The sequence below is a fragment of the Rissa tridactyla genome, chromosome 4 (genome assembly GCF_028500815.1).
Source record: "Rissa tridactyla isolate bRisTri1 chromosome 4, bRisTri1.patW.cur.20221130, whole genome shotgun sequence".
Classification (NCBI taxonomy): domain Eukaryota; kingdom Metazoa; phylum Chordata; class Aves; order Charadriiformes; family Laridae; genus Rissa; species Rissa tridactyla.
Window position 1 is genome coordinate 32,260,894 of NC_071469.1, and position 21,091 is coordinate 32,281,984.

Genomic DNA, 21,091 nt, shown 5'->3' on the forward strand with positions numbered 1-21,091 from the left:
GAATGATTAATCAATCTCGTTCTCTGACTGTTTTCAATTTTATGTGGTTTTCCTGAGGCAGGGATCATTCATTCTGAAAATTGGCTAAGCATCTTGTGGACCACCTCAATCATTTGCTATCTAAAGAAAACATTCATCAGCAGTTCTCAAAGCAGGGTAAAAATGGAGTTGTGGTTCTGAGCTCAGTAAGAGTTTGGAACGAGACACAACCACTTCACAAAGATGAAAAAATTTGTCACTGCTGGAGGACTGAATGCACAGGGAGCTGAATACCTTTGACAGAGCTAAAACCTGACTCACATAAGATATGGACTTCCCAGCACACTGTTCCTGATGAATGTTTGTATGTTGATTCAGGAGGGTTACCCACCCACAGTGACAGAAGAGCTCAAGGGAAGCTGTTAGCCAGGAGCTCTTGCTTTTTGCAGAGGGAAAATTCAGCGCCCTGTGGCCATTCTGAAGGTGTGAGGCAGCAGCTCCTGAGTCAGCCTGCTCCACCAGAATTTCCTGCAGGATCTCTGCTGCACATGACCCCATCTGGCATAGCGCTTCCTGATTAAGTGCTGGAGATCTTCCAGGGACCTCTGAGGCAGAACTTAGCCAGCTATTCTCAAGAGCTTTGTCATTATTACGTAACTCTATTCTTCCCTTTGATAATTGCTTATAGCTGTACATCCCTAAGGCTCATGGACCTTTCTTAATTTTCATAAAATTTATACCTGAACTAATTCTAGAAGCTTTAAGTTTGCTCTAGCACTGGACTTTTAGAAATCAATGAATAAATTGGTAACATTCCTGAAAGTGTGAGCAACATTCACTGTAGCAGTTGAGCTTTATTATGCTTGTCTAATACACCAACGGAGAATGACATTTAAACAAAGCAGTTCTTAACACTCGGTCAAAAAGACATTCACGTGATCCAACTCTTCTAAAACGAATGCACAATTTTTCTGGGGCTCACTGAGGCTGTGGATGATTACCCTTCCGTAGAATATAGAGTGCCAATAACCATGCTTTTGAAAAACTGTCAAAGTACAATTAATGTGGCTGGACGCAGCTGAATTCAGCCAAACACTGTCAGTTACAAAATCCTCACAAACATCAAAAAGCAGAGGAACTATACATCTATATTTACACCTGCCTAGGAATTGCACACTGTTTATGCATTTTTACTCACGCTGACTTGCTGATGCCTCATGGAAAAATTTGGAAAAAACAGTTTTGTCAACTATCATACTTTCTCTTTTTACTCATTCTTTGTCTCTAGGAAACGCTCTCTAAAAAAAATTATATCTGATCTTTCAAAATTCATTCTCCTCTACCTGTGACATGTCAATTATGGTTTTCAGTGTTTCCATGAGGCATCAGCAGGTCTAAAAGAAAAATCAAATTGTATTTATATGATAGACATTACTGTGTCTTTCTTTTGAGTAAAGGGTCTACTGTGAATTTCAAAAACTGCATTGTAATGAGTAAAGAACCCACCTTGTGAAGCCAGCCCATTCTAGATAAGTCCTATTCTGGTGCTGGACCGACATTAGATTGTCAGGAGTCCAGGAAGAGAGAACGACAAAGGATCTCACGTGTCTTCCTTTTGTTCTCACCTACATCTGGCAAAAAATGTCAGACTACAAAATCCACAGAGGAATTCTCTATTTTTTCCCATTACTACTGCAGCAAAAATATCCAGCAAAGCAAGTTCTCAGCCAATCTAACTTTGACCTAGCCTGGATGGACCATGCTAATCATGAAAATTACTAAAACTTCAATAACGTGCCCATTCATTCATTCATTCATTTGCCTTCCTCCTCCTGAGACTGCCAGTACACAATACCTCCTGAGACTTGTAAGCTGGTTGGCATGAACACTACTGAGTGCATTCTTTCAGGCGTTGACAATTAAGCAGTACACAGATCAAAACTTTTGGTGCCTTTAGAAACCACTGACTCGGACCTAAACTTCAGTCAATGACTTTTATCATCTTCGCCCGGAAACCATCCAACAGAAGGACTCCCAGTCATTTGCTTGCAAAGAAGACATTTCTTTCAGATTTTTACTGCCCAGCTAGACTACCTTGATGCTATATTCACAGAGAATTTTTTAGGAAAAGTGAGTTGGGGAATTTTACTTCAAAGCTCCTCTAAATCTTCTCCTGAAAACTAAAAAAAAAACGCTTGTGAAAGTTTTTAAATGAACATTGACAAGCAACTTCTTTAAATACACACACATTCTGAGACTGACTTTCTTGCACCACTCTTTTATCTTGTATAATACTTAATGGATGACATATTTCATTCCACAAGTTGACAATGTTAAAAATGTGCTATTCCTTCTAGTTTTAGTATACTGCAAAGCCACTGATAGCTACAGGCACTATGAGCGATATATGACTGAAGAAAAATGAGATGACTGCTGATAAGGAACAAGAGACTTTCATATCTTAAAAGAGTCTGAAATCCAACAAATATGATCCCTAGCAGCAGATGCCCCTCAGACAGACAATGAAAGAAAAATGGTGGAAAAGTACTCGTTGTGGCTTGTTTCCTTCAGCCAGAACGGTAGCAGAAAAATTAAATAGCTCTGCATGAAGAAATCCTACCTCTCCGGGAAAAACACAACACAAAGATGACTAACAGTCTAACAAAATGAACAGTAATTTTCCACTATGGAAGAAGTGATGTTACTCTGACTCACCTTCATTGGTAGAATATACCTTTACTCTGGAAGTGTTGCTCTTTTTAAAGCTATCATGCTGTTATCATCAATGTTTTTTGTAATAACGATTGATTTAATGGAGTGTAGTATCACAGCCAAACCTCAGGCTGGAAATATTGTATTAATGATTCTTTAAAAAAAGGAATGAGACATATGCAAATGTGAAATAGCTCCTTTCTCTGTCTATTAATGTGTCCCTGGAACACGAATGAACATAATTTAAAGATGTCAATATTTCATGCTACAGTGCAACCCTTACCTTGTATCCTGACGATTTGATGTGCACTCCTCGCTTGGTCAGTGTAGATTTCATTCGGATGAAAAAAGAGCGCTCTAGAGTGTTGTCAGTGGTTAGTAAACTGGGACTTGTAGATTCCACTAGGGAATAGAAAAAAAATACATATACACATCATTTAGATTTTATACATCCCCTCTAAGCTATTTTTCAGGTGCAATCCTTGAACTCACTAAAAATAAATGACTGATGGATGCTAAGAGTGTTGTAATCAATTTACCTCATTTAGAAAATGTTTACTTAGCAAAAAAAAAAAATTTGAAAAATATATGTATACTCAGTAAGTCTCATTTTCAAGTTATTTTTCCCATAGAATTTTTAACAGAGAGTTGCCTCATTAACTCTTTCTTGCACAATTTTGTTATGACTGGAGTTATTTTGTTAGGGCATTACGTTGTTTTAAAAATTGAAGAGTCCTTCAGCATTTTGTGAAAGGCAAGGTCTCTCTCAGGTAGCAATTCTGTCTGCTGAAATAGGCTGCAAATTCTGCAGGCTTTTATTCCCTAGTCTCCATTCCTCGCTTGCAGTGATACCTAGGGTGAGTCGCTGACAGTTTTCAGTGCCTTGGTTTCCCCATTACTGAGGGTTAATTATTATCAATAAAGCACTGGACAGCCTGAAGGCAAAAATGCTCAAGTAAATGACTATTATTATTATTATTATTTTTTATCATTATTATTATTATTATTGTTGTCACCATCATAATAATTGGTGACTAATTTGTCACTGATGAAACGTCTTTGTAGTCCAATTGAAGAGATAGTTCCTGCTTGGAGCTATAGCTCTCACCTGTGCTTCTCACTTCCTCAACTTCAACCACTTAAAATAGTAAATAAATACTCTTAGTGTAAACCATGATAAAATAGTGGGTACAAACCTAGTCAGCATTGAGATATTCTTTATACAATCTTTATTATCACTATTTTTAGCCCTGATAACCAACGTCTCCCCAAAATATTGTTCATGGAAAAATCTGGAGCAGCTTACTATAAGCAAGCATTATGGGAGACTAACTAACTTTCAGTTTCAATGAGTAATTAACACTGAATATAAAAGTTATTTTGAAATTGTTCTGCTATTGCTTTGGCGAACCAACCAAACTACCAGTAGAAAGTATTCACATATTTCAAAAGCATTTGTTATGCAGTAAACAGAAACACAAAACTTGTTTGGGCGCTAAGGATTATATTGAATTGTCTTGTGTTTGTGACATTTCAACTCGATTTTGATGAAATAACTGACAACAGTGCCTCTTTCTTTAGTTTCTCTCTTAAGATTTTTTTGTTTTAGAGAGCGTGAATTCGATGTCATTTTAAATGTACAGCTCTTTATCACTCGAGGGAAAAGCAGAGCCATGTTATATTTAGTACTTTCATTTCTTCTGATTAAATATGAATTACTATGAAATTTTTCTCATCATCTAACACGCCATAATACGCCAACAGCTTTTTAATACACTATATAAGCACAAACTTCTGCTCTAAGAGTTTAATTTGCCCCTCTAATCCAATCACATCAACCTTATTTCTCTTATCAGAGATTCCCATTTTGAATTAAATGAGCTCATTAGTTTTAATCAAAAGCAGAGAGATCAAAACTTAAACGTAAATGCTTTAGATCAGAACTGTCAGTCAGCCGTGCAGTTCTATTTTACTAAAACACAAGATCAGAGACCCTTAGAACCAATTTTTTCTCGTAAGGGATGCCAAGAGCTTGAAGATGCTATATCCTTTTTTTTTTTTCTCCCAAGGACAGATTATACATTTAAGGTTAGACTTAATTTAGAGTATTTTTTTTCATCCTAGTGGAAATGGGAAAGTATGCCATTCTGCTGTTGTCTCTCACATTTATTGGTGCTGGTCCTTGGAGACCCGAACAAATGTGAAGCCATCACAATCCATGCAACAAACCTGTCCTCAAAAAATTCAGCTCTGCTGAGTAATATCATCTAAGAAATAAAACTTTGAAAAGACAGAGAGTAGATAGTGGAAGTTCCACAGTGCAGTTGCACCCTGAAACAGCAACCAGGATCAACAGCAGTAATGCTAAAATGAGGATCATAATTAATTATTATTTTTATTGTACAGTACTCTACAGCGCAGTAGTTAAAGAGTACATTAAGAAGCCACAGCATGGGTGCTTCCTGCTGTGTGAAGAAATGCTAAAATCAGCTTAACAAGTGTAGTTGTTGTAGTCCAGCACATTACGCTCTAGCACAGGCAATGAGTACAATATGTCCTCATGTGTTCTAATGGTAATTACCTAAACACACAGAAGTAATGTTAATTAAACACACAATATCTCACGCTCGAAAAATGATCGGGCTGTAATACATATGTACCATTCCCAAGCAACTGAAATTAAGATTTCTTTTTCATACACAGTTTTATGAAAGAAAGGAAAATATCTGACATCTAGTACAGTGTATTTGGCATTGACATTTTCTGGACTTATGTCACCTTATATCATAAGCATAACATTATTTTCCTGTTACTATAGCATGTGGAAAGCTATACATCTCTGTAAGTGAATGTTATGAAATGCATATAATTTATCCAACAGACTGGAACGGTGTCTGTCATATAAATATGTAGTCTGAAGTATTTGATTTTCTTTAACAAAAAGTACCTGAGATTGTATGTGTGAGATGGGATTAGTTACCTAAAAGTCCAGAACAGCTTATGAACAGCTTTCTGAATTTTTCTCAGGAGAGAACCATTACGGCTGATAGTACAAATCTGCATTCAGACTTGCACCCACCCATGGTAGACACCGTAACAGTGCTAATGGTGATTATGCATGCAGGATTTTAAAAATAGGATGTGTACAGAACGCATCCACCGACGTCAGTGAGATTTGCACAGGAATATATGGAATATGGTCCATTATGAGCTCTCAGGGGTTGACTTGAAATGCCTATCACTCAGCCTTTTCAATTTTTTTCCAATTGTGTCAAAGGAAGCTAGCAATCTGAGGAACAACAGAAAGAAACTCTGTAGCAATTCATTTTTTCAAGATTTTTTTTTTTTTTATGATTGTAATCCAAGGCCTTTAAAAAAGCCCGAAATAAGCAAGGTCTGCTTTTCTTGATACTGTAGTAACTAAAGATGTCTTTTACACTGAAAAATAGTGCTCCTGGGCTGAATTTACTGAGTCTAAACCTGCTGTTGAGTTATAAACCTCTGAAACTGTGAGTTTAGAATGCTAATAATATGATAAAAGTCGATGCTCACCGCGTGTGAATGAAAGCACTATACACTGTCAGGCTCGGAAGAATAAAAAGTAAGTCTGGATTGTCTTTGCAAAACAGATAACTCTGTACTCTGTTGGGAAGCACTCGCCTTTGTGTGTCCTTAAATATCTTTGGCAGGTACTACTAAAGGAATAAACCTCTTCTCTTTCCACTCCCAAAGCTGCTAAGGCAGGATGAGATTTCTGGACACAAGGAATGCATTGTCCATTTCAAAGGGCATGAAGCTGCAATCCACTGTACCCACGCAGAAGCGTCACGAATGCTAAAACGTTAACTAAGATCCACAGAGGCAAATGGAGAGACAGTATGAACTAGTAGCCAGTTCCCAAAATTACTTAGCTATCTCCTCCTAAGCATTTCTTTGTCAACAAGCCTTGCAGCTCTGATCTTTCAACGGGTTTTTGCCTTGCGAGTGAGCTTAGACCCAGACCCTGCAAACCAGTCATGCACTGTTTAACTTTACCTGCTGGAAGAGTTCTTCTGATGTTAGTGGAATGAATACTGATAGATAAACATGCACGTAACTGATTGGAGGACTAAGGTCCATGGCTCTGATCCTGCAATGATCTGCAGGTGTACTCCAGCATCTGTGTGCAGCCTGACCACCTTAATGCTACAGAGCAAAGCAATGTTGAACAATGCAAATAATTGCTATTACACGGCAATAGCACAGGCACTATCCCTATGACTGATTCCTGAGCACATTCAAATTCAGATAAACAATTTGTCCCCCAGGAAAAAAGAAGTTCTACATTTGATTTATGTCTTAAATAACGAAATGCTGCCAAAGCAGCCTGAATAAATATTCACCAACTTCTGGGTTTTTTTTTCTCACATGCATTAAAAATAATTGAGAAGAGAAAAATGCATTTTCGCATTCCAAACAGCTAAAAAATAGGCTTCTCATTCTTAGGAGGACCAGAAGCTACAGAGGAAAAACCAAACACCAACAGGGAATTTGAGGGGGTTGATGGGAAAAAAGCTTATAGTTTAACATACAGGAAATTCTGATTTGGTAGAATTTCAGGAAGTTTTCACCTGGCTTTCATTTTTCTTCCTTGAAAACAGGTGTCTATACAGCTTTTGAGAGACATTCTCAGACATTAACTATACCGATCTTAAAAGAGAATCAAAATAAGAGAACATACAAAATAGTAAGAAAAAGGGAGCTCTCTTCTCATGTTATCATCTACACTTGCAAACCTCTTCCAATATTTTCTTAAACTCTTATAAGCCTTTGCATGGGCAACTGAGAATCATTATGTTCAGATGAACAATTAGGTAATATAAATCTATCACTTTCAGTTGGACTACATGCATCTTTGTAAACGTTTCTATTTCTTCTTGTCGGTAACCAGGCATTAAAAGACTTTCTAGGAAAATTTAACCTCGAGTAGTTAACTGTCCTGGTTTTTTTCTCATATTATTGCCTTCTAAAGTGTGTTTTTAATCAGAAAAGTGACTCTCAAAAAAGCAACGTTGCCAAGGTCATCCTTCCTTAGTAGCTTACAGATCAAATTTGATCATTTTATAAGCTAAAAGATAGATTTTTCTAACTACTAGCACAGCAAACACAATGCAAAATCTCCAAGTTAAGACAATTTATTTCCAATAAATGCAAGTTACTATGAAATTATGCTTAGCACTTGTGCAAATGCATGGTTTTAAGTGAAGTGGGTTCAGTCGGATTGCAGGCTGAACGTGGACAAGTACTGGAAGCTAAAGCTTGGTCTAGGAAGGTGTTGAAGATTCTTGGACTATTCGGATGAACCTCTTGGGCATATCTATGTATATGGGCAGCCTGCCTGGAGGTCATCCGATGAGCATAGAGCTATAGGTTCTCTCTTGGTCTCGCTGGTGTGCTCAGCATCTTGCAAAATCCAGGACCATCTGAACTATTTAATTAACATTGTGGGTGGCAAAGAAGCAGCTAGTTCATTCTTCCAAGACAATACTATTTTTAAAAGGAGCTGTAGGAATAATATTTTTGCTGTAAGCTGTACAGTTATAAACAGGAACGTGAATTCATGAATAACCAGATTTGGATCTGAAATTCACGGTACTTGTATCTAACTTAGTAAGACTCTTAAAATTTCTGTTTTGCTATTTACTGAAAGGCTGAAGAAGTTAAGAATTGGACCCTAGGCTTTTCGTGATTTAGTTCACTTCTTTCCTTTACACAGAGGGAATAATGCTTGGTTCTGGCCAAGGCTTCACTGAAAAGGGGAAGGCTCAGGGCAGCTCTTTCAAAAGAAATAAAAAGAAGGATGACTTCCTGTAAAGAATTTATTGCTAGGTAATGTTTTCAGACAAGATAATAAACTGTTCTTTCTTGTCATTCTACCTCCAAGATGAAGACAATTCACTTTTCATGACCTAGAAGCCTATTAGAAACACAAAGGCATAAAAACTTTAAACCCTATCAGACTTGGGTTGAAAACTGGTTCTTTTAGCGTTTTGGGGGTTTGTGTTGTTTTTTTTCCCCCTTCCTCATCCGTCCAAATTTTCCAGATCCAAAAATTGATGAGATGGGCTGACATCTAAGTTTGTTTTAGTTAGGTTGTCGTTATATAAAATCCTTAATATTTTACAACTAATTTGACATTGAAGAACACTTCCTTCATTTTAGGGATGAATTCTAAGTGACTGAAGGCTTAATTCAGTTGCCCACACATAGGTCTACAGTATTCTTGTGTGCTGCCCCACAGCGTCTGAGATGCGTACAGGAATGGCACTTTCACACAGGACCTCCAGAAGACCCAAGTCTTTCTGGAGCGGCTGATGGATGCCAGGCGTGTCTCAAGTAGCACAATATCTTTGGGAAACTTAAGCTACTAGAGCCTGGTCCCATTTAAGTAAGTAGGAATACTGTGAAAGACTTGGATCAAGTTCCTGATTACTATTTTATCATTTCTAACATTCTGTGCGGCCTATTGCATAGGGCTTTGGTTGCACGTGCCAACATTCTGTCTTGTGTATGCGGTTACACGGGCCTTTGAAATGTGCTCATCTTATTCCCCAAAATGCACCAGACTTAACATTAAGCACAAGCAAAAGTAAGCCAGAATTCTCTAAAGGAGCTTAATGCTCTTTTACTAATGGACAAGCAAAACTGTGCATGCAATTGCTGGCAAAATAAGTTATAGTTTCAAATAACTACCATACATATACAAACAACACACTTCAATGTGCAAACTATATTTGCTTGTGATTGTTAATGCTTGGTGTGCATGTTTTACGAGTGCAAACACTACTATGTGTATACTATATTTTGGGCACAAAAAAGACTGCATCTGCAGAGAAATAAGCCATGCTTTGAAAAGTTATCCTGTAGTGTTACAAATAATGAGTTTACTCTGTTGGTTTTTAATCCAGACTAGGTCATTGTACTGGCTGTAGTTATGTAGGACAAACTAAAGTACAAACTCATTGATAGCTTTCCCTATTATTACACAGGAAAATTTTTGAATGTTCTATTATCTGTGTGGAACTAAAGTAATCTGAACTATTACTTTATTTAATGCCTCTCAAAGCTTCCTTTCCTCTTCCTCCTCCTCCTCTTCTTCTTCTTCTTTATTGTTTCTTCTTCTAATCTAGAAAGATGTCTTCTTATAAGCTATGATTCCTAACATATGCGATTTACTTCCCATGTAAACTTTATCCCACAGAATTCTTCATATATCTGGTAAAATATAGAATGAGTTAGGTGCCAAGATAGAGCTATAAATAAAGTGTTGCCAGGATGAAACTACAAATAAGATTTTTCTTACTCCTATAATGTTGAAAGACAGATTTTACAAAAGAATTTGGTAGGTCAGTGATCTATGAAATACACGGAGCTTTTTTGCTTGTTTGGAAATAACATAATAAAGATTTGGTATTAACAGAACTAATCATGGTAGGAAACTTTAACTCTGAAAGAGCCTTTGGAAGTGTTACAGTCTACTGGGCTTCAATCCATTATCTAAACACTCGCAAATGTATCCACATTCATCCAATAGACCAGAACAACTCTCAAAGAGCTGTTATGGTCCAGTGAGTGAGTGGTACATAAACCATACTGCGTATGAAGCTCAAACTTGCTTCCACATTTTTACATTTAAAGTTCATTTATTTTAAGCAACGGAGTAAATAATCTGACCTGACCTGTCGGCTTGGTTTCATGTGAGGTCAGCAGAACTCATAAATTTTCAAGGTTCAGCGATGGTACCAAAGAAAATTAGTACAGCGGTATCATTTCCTTACTGTTTACTCACATTGCAGCAATTCTAATAAGGTTTGAAACCGAACATCCAATGGCTAGGAAAGGTCCTGATGTTAGAAGAGTACAGGATCATAAGTAATAGCACATCTATACTCTGTTAGGGAATGGGTACGGAGAAAAGAAACTGGGAAATGAGGAAAAAGCAAAGGAAAAAAAGGACCCTGACTATTTTTGAGGGTAAAAACTTCACTGAATTCCCTGAGAGCTTTATGGGCCTGTGAGGAATACAGTTGCTGTACAATACTGGGCTCTAAACCTCCTTTGAGATGTGGCTGGTTTCCACAACTTAAACGATAGTTATCCTCACTGAGCAACTTATAAACAATTTTGAGCATTTTGTTTCAGCACAAAATTGCCATTAAATGCTGATGCCGTTCCCCCTCTTTCATGCCCTAGAAGGATCAACTGAGGGTATTTTTTTCTCTCTTGCTAGTTTTCTGCTCTTGCCTAGTAACTTGTGAATCATTAACTGACACTCCAGAGCATAGCTGTGAAAATAACTGTGGTTCAGAGCTGCCAATAATGGCCCACTAAAGTTCCTTCCCAGCACATGGCATAAAAAACCCCCCAACAAACATTAAAAAGTCCCTTCTGATGTTGCCTAACATTGCCAGCCTGCTTGGGCTTAAAAAGCACAATAAAGAGGTTGCTTTCCAGATTTTCATATGCCAAATGGGAAGTGCTTTTTGGTGAAGCTTTTCCCTGAGGGAAAGAAGAGCAGCCGAGTTACCTCATGCTGCTCAGTCGATGTTTGGATGATCCCACTCCAGGGAAACACACACAAGTGTCAAAGTCAAGCTGCTGCTAGTGGATGTTTCTGTACTCAGCAACTAAGCAGTAGGAAAGTTCAAGAGAAAAAACGGAGTATCATAAAGATAGTCTTTGAGAGCACATGACATCCAGCAAAAGCTATTATGCAGCAGCCTGCGTATGCCAAGGAACAAACAGTATGAATGCAAAAAGTGAGTGTTTTAAATCTTAGTGGAATACCCCCATAAATATAGCCACTTGAGGAATCTATTTCTTCAGAAAATACCTTTTGTGCTGCTGGGATATTTGGGGGATTCTATTTTCAATACCTGTGTTCTGGATCTAGTGGAGCAATGCTTTTATCACGACTATAAAATGGTTACGAGCCAATTCCTCATATAAAACAGTCAGTAACAGTGGGGCTTTTTTATGACAAACATGATGTCAGACAAAGGGCATCAGGACTTAGTCTTTGTACTACAATACAAAATAACAATACATAAACACCTTTGTGAAAGCAGCTTGAAACCCCATGTTTTCTATTAAAAAGTCATGTTCAATCTTCACTGTTGATAGAACAGAATAGCTAACACAGAGAACATTGTATATCAGAAAGGTCAATAGTTATTATGAGCTACAAATATATTTTTTTCCATCCTTCAGGCTGTTTAGCGCATATCACAGCATGAGCAGCTGTCTTCTTTAATGCTTTTAAAATTAGAATCCCAAAGAGGAAGAAAAAATTACATTTGCAATGATTGCTCTTTGCTTTTGTAAGTTTACTTTAATACACTATTTTATATACATGAATCTTCCATGCAGCCTAACCAAGGGGCAGTAACTGGTTGCTAGTATCTACTGGATTGCTACATCAATGCGTAGAGAATCCTGCCAAAAAATCACTTTGCACAAATTGCGTAACCTTGCTGAATAACCTTTCTAGAAAAGTACGTAGCTACTGGGCATATGTTTAAACCAAGCAAGCACACATGTGCAAACACAGGCTGATCATTACTAATGGCAAACGCTTACTGGTTTAGCAGCAATAAACATAGTGGGCCATCTGAGCTACCACTTTCTGTTCACACACTGAAAATGGCAAAAAAGGGTGGTAAGATTGTAGTATAATTTGACCTCTTATTTTTTTCAAACACGGCAAGTATCTGGGTTCATCTTTGCTAGCAGTGAACAACTACTTAGAACTGCAAACAGGTTTCCATTCTGTTCTCTGAATTTCAGTCTTACGGGCTCTACCAAATCGCTCCCTTTTCCAAGTTTGAACCTTATCTGGATGTGAATTGGTGTGTCAAATGCAAACTGGTATTTTATAAATATTTTGAAGTATAGAAGGCAAGAAATATTTTTTTTCATAAAACAACTTTTTAGCTAACTTAGAATGGTTCAATAATAAAAAAAATGAGTCAGAGTTAAAAGCCATATGTTGTCAAGGGAAAATGAATATAGTTGGCGAGAAGAACGTTTTCCCCATAGGGTTTAATGTTTGGCTCACAGATAACTTCATTACTGAACAGTGGGAATAGGTATGGTGTTAAGCACCATGACAATATGTGGATTCTTTGGGGGATAAGGGAAATGCTGCAGATTTTGCAGGATGTGTAGAAACTCCTTCTCTAACGTACCTTAGGAACTACTTTCTCCAGCTGCATGGCTTCATAGTTCGGAAGACAGTCAAGCAACACTTTTAAAATATCAGAAAACATATAATATCATATACTAAGATAGAATCTACTTATCCGTGTCAAAACACAGTATGACTGTTATTTTTAAAGAAAAAGAACAATGGGAAAAAATTTGGCGATACAGGCTTTCCCATCCTTTGCCCCAAACAAGACACTTAAAAGTATCCTGTGAAGAGAACTATTACTTAAACATGAAAATACTTATGTCCTCAGCACTGTGCATCCACATTTATTTCAGAATGCTATTAACATTTCCATCATCACGAGATTCGCAGTGCAGCTGTTCCCTCTCGTCTGTCATACAGGAACTCCGTGACCAGGTCCAGGCTAGGTAGAACCAGGCACGCTGCTAAACCTGCTGCCACTGAGGAACTTGCTAGCACAGCCGGCACGGCAGGTAGCTGATGCTATTGGGAGGTACCGCTCAGCTGGTAAGAAGTCCAGCTATCCATGTTTCTCTATAGCTTTGTCCCTTATTAGTACCGCTTCCCTGTTCCCATTACAGTATTTTCTCCTCAGGGCAGGAGGAGGACATAAATAAAATAGGGCAACAACATTCCTAAGGTACACTGAGAGGGCTCTTATGCAAATGTTAGCATTTATAGATTTCTTTGCTCATGCAGAATTTACAAAAAAGCCTAAAGTACTGACAAGCACTATGCCATTGAAATTCAAAGAGAGCTGAGAACAGGTATCTCCAAAAATGACAGACTTGAGGCTGTTGAAAACAAATACCTAACAGTAGTTCCAGTGGGATGCAGCCATGCATTATTCTTAGAAAACAACTCACTCAAATTATTTGGTGGAAACAAATGTCAAATGAACCGGACATCTTACTTTTATTATATTTTTCCCCTTTATTTACTTATTTTGCACTGTGGAGTTAAGAAGGTTTTTGACAGACAATCAGAATCTGTCATATTACCCAGGAAACAGCATTTTAAACATCAGCCCACAGTGCAGGTATTTTGGCAGGTTTATCACAAGGCTTGAATGGTAAATGCTTAACAGAAGGAATGCTACTTCTACTTTTTTGCTTTATTTTAACAATGGGAACAATGACTTCTTTTTCCCCATAATGCCCTTTCAATTGAAGCTTTAAGGGAAATAAAGCCAAACCCAAGATAATAGGAATAAGATGATCAATAATAATTGCTCTGCCTTCTCTTTGTTTGCCCATTTTTCTACCTCCAGTGTTTGCAAACTGGAGAATGATCATTTGGACACAGGCAGAACACAGCGTGATTGGTGAGATTTCCACGGTACAGCATTTCCTGAGTTTTTCTGAGTTAAAATTTTTCTACATTGTATTTTCACAACCCTGGAGCTTGCACTGTTTCTTTTTCCTCCAAGTCTGAAGATCACCCCATGGATTAACAAATGATTGAGGATTCTCTCTTAAAAGACTCTTTAAAAAACTGTCAGAATCAGCCTGAGACAAAGATTTATTATGAACTATTTAAAGGGCTTAATATATGTATCCCCAAAGAGCCCTTGGAGCAAACTAAAAAGGAAGAATGGAATTCTCAAAGAATGGGAAAAATCTCCAATGCCCCACTTTCTTCACACCATGATTACTGTTTACTCAAAGGATAAAATGCCTAACCTGTCACATGAAGTCTTCAGAAGGCATATTACTGTTGATGTACAGTAAAAAACCCCAAACAATGAGCCTCGACAGTAATATGCCTAAGAAAGGCAGCTGTAATTTGCTTTCTAACCTGTTCACTAACACACTAATGTGGATACATCTTGTAGAAAGAGCTGATCTCCTGACCCAGACAGCAATCAAACAACTGCCAGAGTGTTTGCTGTCACACAAGCTGTGACCATTACCTTAATTATACGTTACCGTATAACAAACCTTCCCTAATGAGCAACTCTTCTCCCACCTGTGTGCCAGCTAACCCTTCTGTCCTTGAAGAGTACCACTGCAGATGATTTCAATTTGAAATCTGAAAAGCATATTCATATGCATTCCTTCCAATAGATAAAAATACTACATATTTTAACAAGGTTAGTTGCTTTACTGGAGTGCCAAGACAATAAAAAACACAGGCTTATACTAAAGAAAGGGAATCAGAAAGAAACATACCATACAACTAGTAAATCTTAAGCAGAGCTGGATCTGACCTTTGGGTTTATGTTCATATATAAATACATCCACCTTTACATATTCTTTTGTGTTTACAGAAGTATATAAAATACTTTTACATTGACATTTTTCATTTTGTGCCTAAAACCAGGAATCATACCTGGGTTCATGGTTTACACAAATGCCTGCTTTCCCTCTCTGATACCAACTTCCAGCAGGTTACGTTTTTTCTTCTCTTCTAGTTTTTGTCTCTTTTTACAGCATTTTATTTTCTTCTATTGTCTGATATTTAGGACACTTCCATTCACATTACAGTTTACAGGATACCATATCCCTATGAACAACATATCCCTATGAATAACTTCTCCACAGAAGTTATCTGTGATGTACACCTGATGCAGTACTGGGAAACAGAGGGAAAGAGTGAGGCATAGGAATCTGTTTTTTAAGTCTCTCTGGGTTCTTAAGTCTCTCTTCTTATGGAACGGTTTCAACATTTTACCTGTTCATCCTAAATGCATACCTAAACTAAGCAAATCAGTGCAAAGCATCTGCAGACTTCCCATCTGCTATGTGTTTTACTTGAATAGTGAGTGTCAGTGTAGAAAGACTTAAAACTGCAGCTATTTACATCAAAAGGAGATCAGGAGGAACATGAGAGGGACCTAAATAGCAATCAGAGCAGACAATTGAACAACAGAGCAATAGACAAAATTTCATGCTAACAAGTGCAAGATGTAGCATACTTTCAAAGAAACTACTCCTGTATATTGAGGTGTTTTAAATAACTATAACTAGGCAATAAAAGGAAATGGAAATATTTCAGTGAAAACATCTGCTCTGTATGGAGACCGTTACGATGAAAAAGTTAAATGAGATGTTAGAACACAATAAAAATGAAGCTAAAATTAATAAAGAAAATATTACAATACCATTATGTAATTTTATAGTCCAAGCTCTACACTGAGTATTGTGTTCAATTCTGCTCACCTGCTATTACAAAAGAGAATAATGGAAACAGAAAAACTCTAGTAGAAGGACATCTGAAGAGAGATTAATGAGATTATAAATATTTAGCTATGAGAGCAGATAAATAAGAAGTGATATAACAAAAGGTACATAAAATAATGAATGATACATAGAAGATAACACAAGAACAAGGAGTTTTCCAATAAATTGAAGTGAAAACGCATTTTGAGCTGATAAAGACAAAATGATAAAAAGAAATAATTTTTCCCCCACAACTTGTCATCTACACAATTCACAATCATTATATATATAAAAGAACTTCAAAAGAAGGACTAAATATCTATGAGGTTAACAAGAATAACCATGCTACACTATGTATAATAAAATTTACATGAGATATCAAGTGTAATGCTTCAACTTATATGGTATAGTTACCATTCTGTAGATTTTACATGTGGTTTGGAAATATTTGGTACCAGCTACTCTAAAAGACAAGCTAGTGGTCTAAAGAGACAATGTTCACTCATATTATATGAATTCCTGTGTTCCTAAGAAATTCCTCTTCCATATAAAGATCTGTGGCAGGAGATGCTTCTCTTGTTTACTCATCCACGACCAGGTTTAAAATTCTCCAGTCATTTCTAAGTAATTAGTAGCACAGAGCAAAATGGAGTCTCTCCAGAAGGAAGACACAACTCCTTGACCTTGTCTTTCCTTCATTTGCTGGCTTTGAATTGGAACGTTCTGATGCACATTCTCTAAAAGTTAAAAGCAGCAACATTTTCCATCAGGACACTAGAAGTCACACGGTCTATATAGATAAAAGAAATACTCCTCTGAAGAATTCCTTAAATATATATATATATAAGAAAATCTCTTAACTGAAAGCTGATCTGTATTAAGGTAGGAGTAAACTGTATCCTGGGCTGCATCAAGAGAAGTGTGGCCAGCAGGTCGAGGGAGGTGATTCTGCCCCTCTATTCCGATCTCATGTGACCCCACCTGGAATACTGCGTCCAGCTCTGGAGCCCTCAGTACAGGAAAGACACGGACCTGTTGGAGTGGGTCCAGAGGAGGGCCACAAAAATGATCAGAGGGATGTAACATCTCTCAGATGAGGACACACTGAGAGAGTTGGGGTTGTTCAGCCTGGAGAAAAGAAGGCTCCAGGGAGACCCTGTAGCAGCTTTCCAGTACTTAAAGGGGACCTACAGGACAGATGGGGAGGGACAGTTTATCAGGGAGTGTAGTGATAGGATGAGGGGTAATGGTTTTAAACTGAGAGAGAGTAGATTTAGATTGGATATTAGGAAGAAATTCTTTAGTGTCAGTGTGGTGAGACAGTGAACAGGTTGCCCAGAGAAGTTGTGGATGCCCCATCCCTGGAGATGTTCAAGGCCAGGCTGGATGGGACTTTGAGCAATCGGGTCTAGTTGAAGATGTCTTTGCTCGTTATGGGAGGGGGAGGGTTGGACTAGATGACCTTTAAAGGTCCCTTCCAGCCCACGCTATTCTTCGATTCTATGATCCTATGATTCTATGAAATTTTGAAGCCAAAGAGATGTGTGGTGAACCTCTTGCCAGTGGTTCTCTTCTTTGAGTATTGAAAAATTCAAGTACTTTCAGCTGAAGTTGTTACAGGTCCTTGAAAGGACTTAATGTTAAGTTCAACATCTCTTCATAACTGAGAAGATCCATTCTCCAGCTGGCCTAAGATGTCTGGCTTTGCTGCATACACAATATATATTCAAAATGTTCTCTCTGTTTTACCCACTCTACTATTTATATGGCAGAAAGCAGCTTGCCAAGCTTGCCCATTACCATTATGGGATTTGTTCATGAAGACTCTATGCTGAAGTCCATTTCCTCAATCTTTACAGATAATCTTTAAAGCTAAAAGATTGTTATTACATATAGAGGAATGAAGGCTTTATATAGAATAATAATAATGCTCACTTTTAAAATAAATGATAATAGAGATGCATGTTATATATTGCTGACAGATGATATTCTGTATTATAATAATAATTTTAATTTAATCCTGGTACATTTTTAATGGACAGTTATAAGGTAGTCAGGGAAGACTATAAATCTTACATGTAAATATTGCCTTGCTACAAAAAACCCCAAATCATAACAGTGAAATGAATGTTTTAATGAAATATCGCATAAGTTCTTATATACTGCAAAATATGACTTGCAATGTGAAATTACTTTTCAAAGCCAAAAGGTGATCCGCATTTTCTTTGTACTCTCTTACTGGCTTAGTCATGACATAGCTCATTATATAGTTTCCTGTTCCATGGAAAAAAAAGTTTCCTATGTCAAGAAAATTTAATTTCAGAATAACTTTGATTCGGTGATATTTATATTGGAACACAAAACAAAACCCATATCTCTAAAAAGCTTTTGTTAAACAATATTTGTGTTTGCCTTTTTACCAAATTCTCCTCGAAAATCCCAGTACAGTGCAAATAGTGATTCCATATAAAAAATGTTAGTAGCTGCTTAATATAATCAGGTGTTAGAACAATGATAATGATTACCTCATCATATTGGTAATTTTTGCATTCTGTTAGCAAATTTTGCTTTTGCTAACATGATGCAAAAGTTGTTAATATAATGAGTCTCATTGTATTAGGAACTTTCTATCACATTAACAAAGATTAAATTTGCTAATGTAATATGACAGTCGCTAACATAAGATTAGCGCAAACAGAGACCAAAATCTCGGTAGACCTTCTAAAGGTAATGCTGAACATGTAAGCAATGCTCATTTGTTTTTCCTTTGTTAGCTACACTCTGAGTGCCTTAAGTGTCACATCCATCTACACGCACTGAATGTTCTACAGAAAGGTCCATTTTATCGAACACTAACGGAGCCACGAGACAATGGTTAACTTTTGATGCAAAATCATGAACCATAACGTTCCCCTGTTAGAATATAAGTGACTTGTGCAAATGGATCAGCTGATATTTATACAATATACAGATGTGTGTTCATAAAAACTGACATTAGTAATATTGATGATTAGTTTATATAGGACCATCCATGATAAGCATACTGATGCCTACACAAATATCAAACAGATACAGCAAACACCCTTGGACTACATTGCTTGTGAGGGTGTCCCAAAAGAGATTTCACAAGTTAGAAAGAGTTTATGGCATAAATGCCACAACATTAATAAATGACAAACAGCAGAACTCAGCCTGAATACAATGATCGTCTTTGTTCGTGCTCTTATATGGCAATGTCAAAATGGCTGCACACATCCACACCTGCACAAGTGACTTGGGAAGTATGATACGCTTAGGCATGCATATATCAAGGAAGATTAAGAGGCTTTGGTCACGTCGAAGGTCCCTGACTCCTGCCACAGCACTGGCACCATTCGCATTCCTGGGGTAATGCTTCTACTTGCTTTCAGCTCCCTGTCCCAGACTTCAAATGTGAGGAGACAGAGAGCTTGCAGCACTACTGAGAATGGAAGTGTAGGACCCTCTTCTCAGAGGAACCTGATCTTGCCTAAATGGTATGACTGTAATGAGCAGCTGAGTCACGTGCTGAGTTAAAGAAGAGTTGTGTTAGACTCAATACAAGAGAGCTTTAGAAATGGAGCCTGCTCTCACCTTCCATTTTGACTCTTTTAGGTCAAGCCACATACCAAATCCTACAGTCCGGGAGGTATTACGCTGTTTATGTCTTGTCTCAGAACAACCTACAAAACAAAAGTACTCCTTCCCAAAGCCTGCATGCATCCAGTGTTGGGATTTAACATATTACAACATGTGGGTGCCTGAATGCAATTCTGGTTTGACAAAAGTGAAAATGAAATGCAACAGTTAGTCAACACAACAACTATTTACAGTAGCAAGCAATTAAACACCACTAAAATATTCTGAGGAGAAAGAACAGCTGCTTTCTACAGTCTGGTAGAAACCAGACTACCAAACTACCATGGTATCAGAAAGACAGAAGACATAGGTTTTTGATGAATAACCTCAGCACAGCCTCACGCAACGACAGACAAACATTTGGTATATAGTCTCTGTCTTCTTTCAGGAATATCACCAATAAATTCAGCCCATACAATGTAGTCACTAAAGGAAAAGGGGAAAGGTAAGAGCAAGCAGGATTCCTGCAGAACAGAGCTGCTGAGTAAACCAGGAACCCAATAAGTAAACTTGAGAACTGCACAGATAAATAAGACATGCTCCAAGTTTTTATTTGCTTTATGCTTGATTTGCTTCTATAGCCAACGGATTAGTTTTGTGGTCAAGAGAGTTAAGTTAGAATTAGCACATACGAATTGTCTGAGCTGCGAAGTCCTAGATAGAGTGGCACAACTGCAGGTACCATCATCAGGTCTGTAAGTAAAGGAAGGGGCTGAAGAGGGAGCCAGATATTTAATATGACTCATCTGAAGAGTATGAAGGGCCTTTTGACATCAGAAGAAGACTTTAAAACTGGATTCATAGCTGTATGTTAATATGTAATTTTCTTTTACTATAAACAGCGGGCTGAACTGAAGAAAAATCTAGTTTTGTGATAAACCGCATTTCAGTTCATACTACTAAAATATAAAAAGGAACAATGATGAGTTTTCCATTTCTTTTCCTTCAGTTCTTGGGATGTGATTTCTGTGAACAATTGTTTAATTAGAAGACCATTTCTTTCGGGGGAAGTGTGTAAGTGAAGCCCTAACCACTTATTGTTATGAACAGCATGCAGCTTTTTTTCTTTGCTAGTGCAGTATTTCTGGAGATGATTTGAGACTGAATTCTAATATGGCAAACTGTATTCTACTGATCTAAATTTCACTGGCACAGTTTTCATTTCTTTTTTTTTTTTTTCACAGAGGAATCCTATTCTGCCTTGCCCAGTTTTATTTGACTCTGACAGTTCACAGCTGAGCAGTTCAGAGGAATACACAGCTTCCTTAATTCACCTCACTTGACAATGGCAGGACCTGATCCTACAAGTCAACTTTAAAACTGCACTTGGAAGCTGTCATGGAAATCACGTGAGAGACGAATTGGTTCTCAC

The 21,091-nt window shown here is 37.5% G+C and overlaps 1 protein-coding gene across 3 annotated transcripts in view; it reads right to left on the minus strand.

Moving 5' to 3' along the window:
- Positions 1-21,091, minus strand: part of NPAS3 (neuronal PAS domain protein 3) — a 620,607-nt gene that overhangs the window by 59,435 nt on the left and 540,081 nt on the right. For all 3 annotated transcript variants that reach the window (XM_054200333.1, XM_054200331.1, XM_054200332.1), the window contains one exon: positions 2,975-3,093. In XM_054200333.1, coding sequence (XP_054056308.1) covers positions 2,975-3,093 — 119 coding nt within the window. The remainder of the gene's footprint in view (positions 1-2,974; positions 3,094-21,091) is intronic.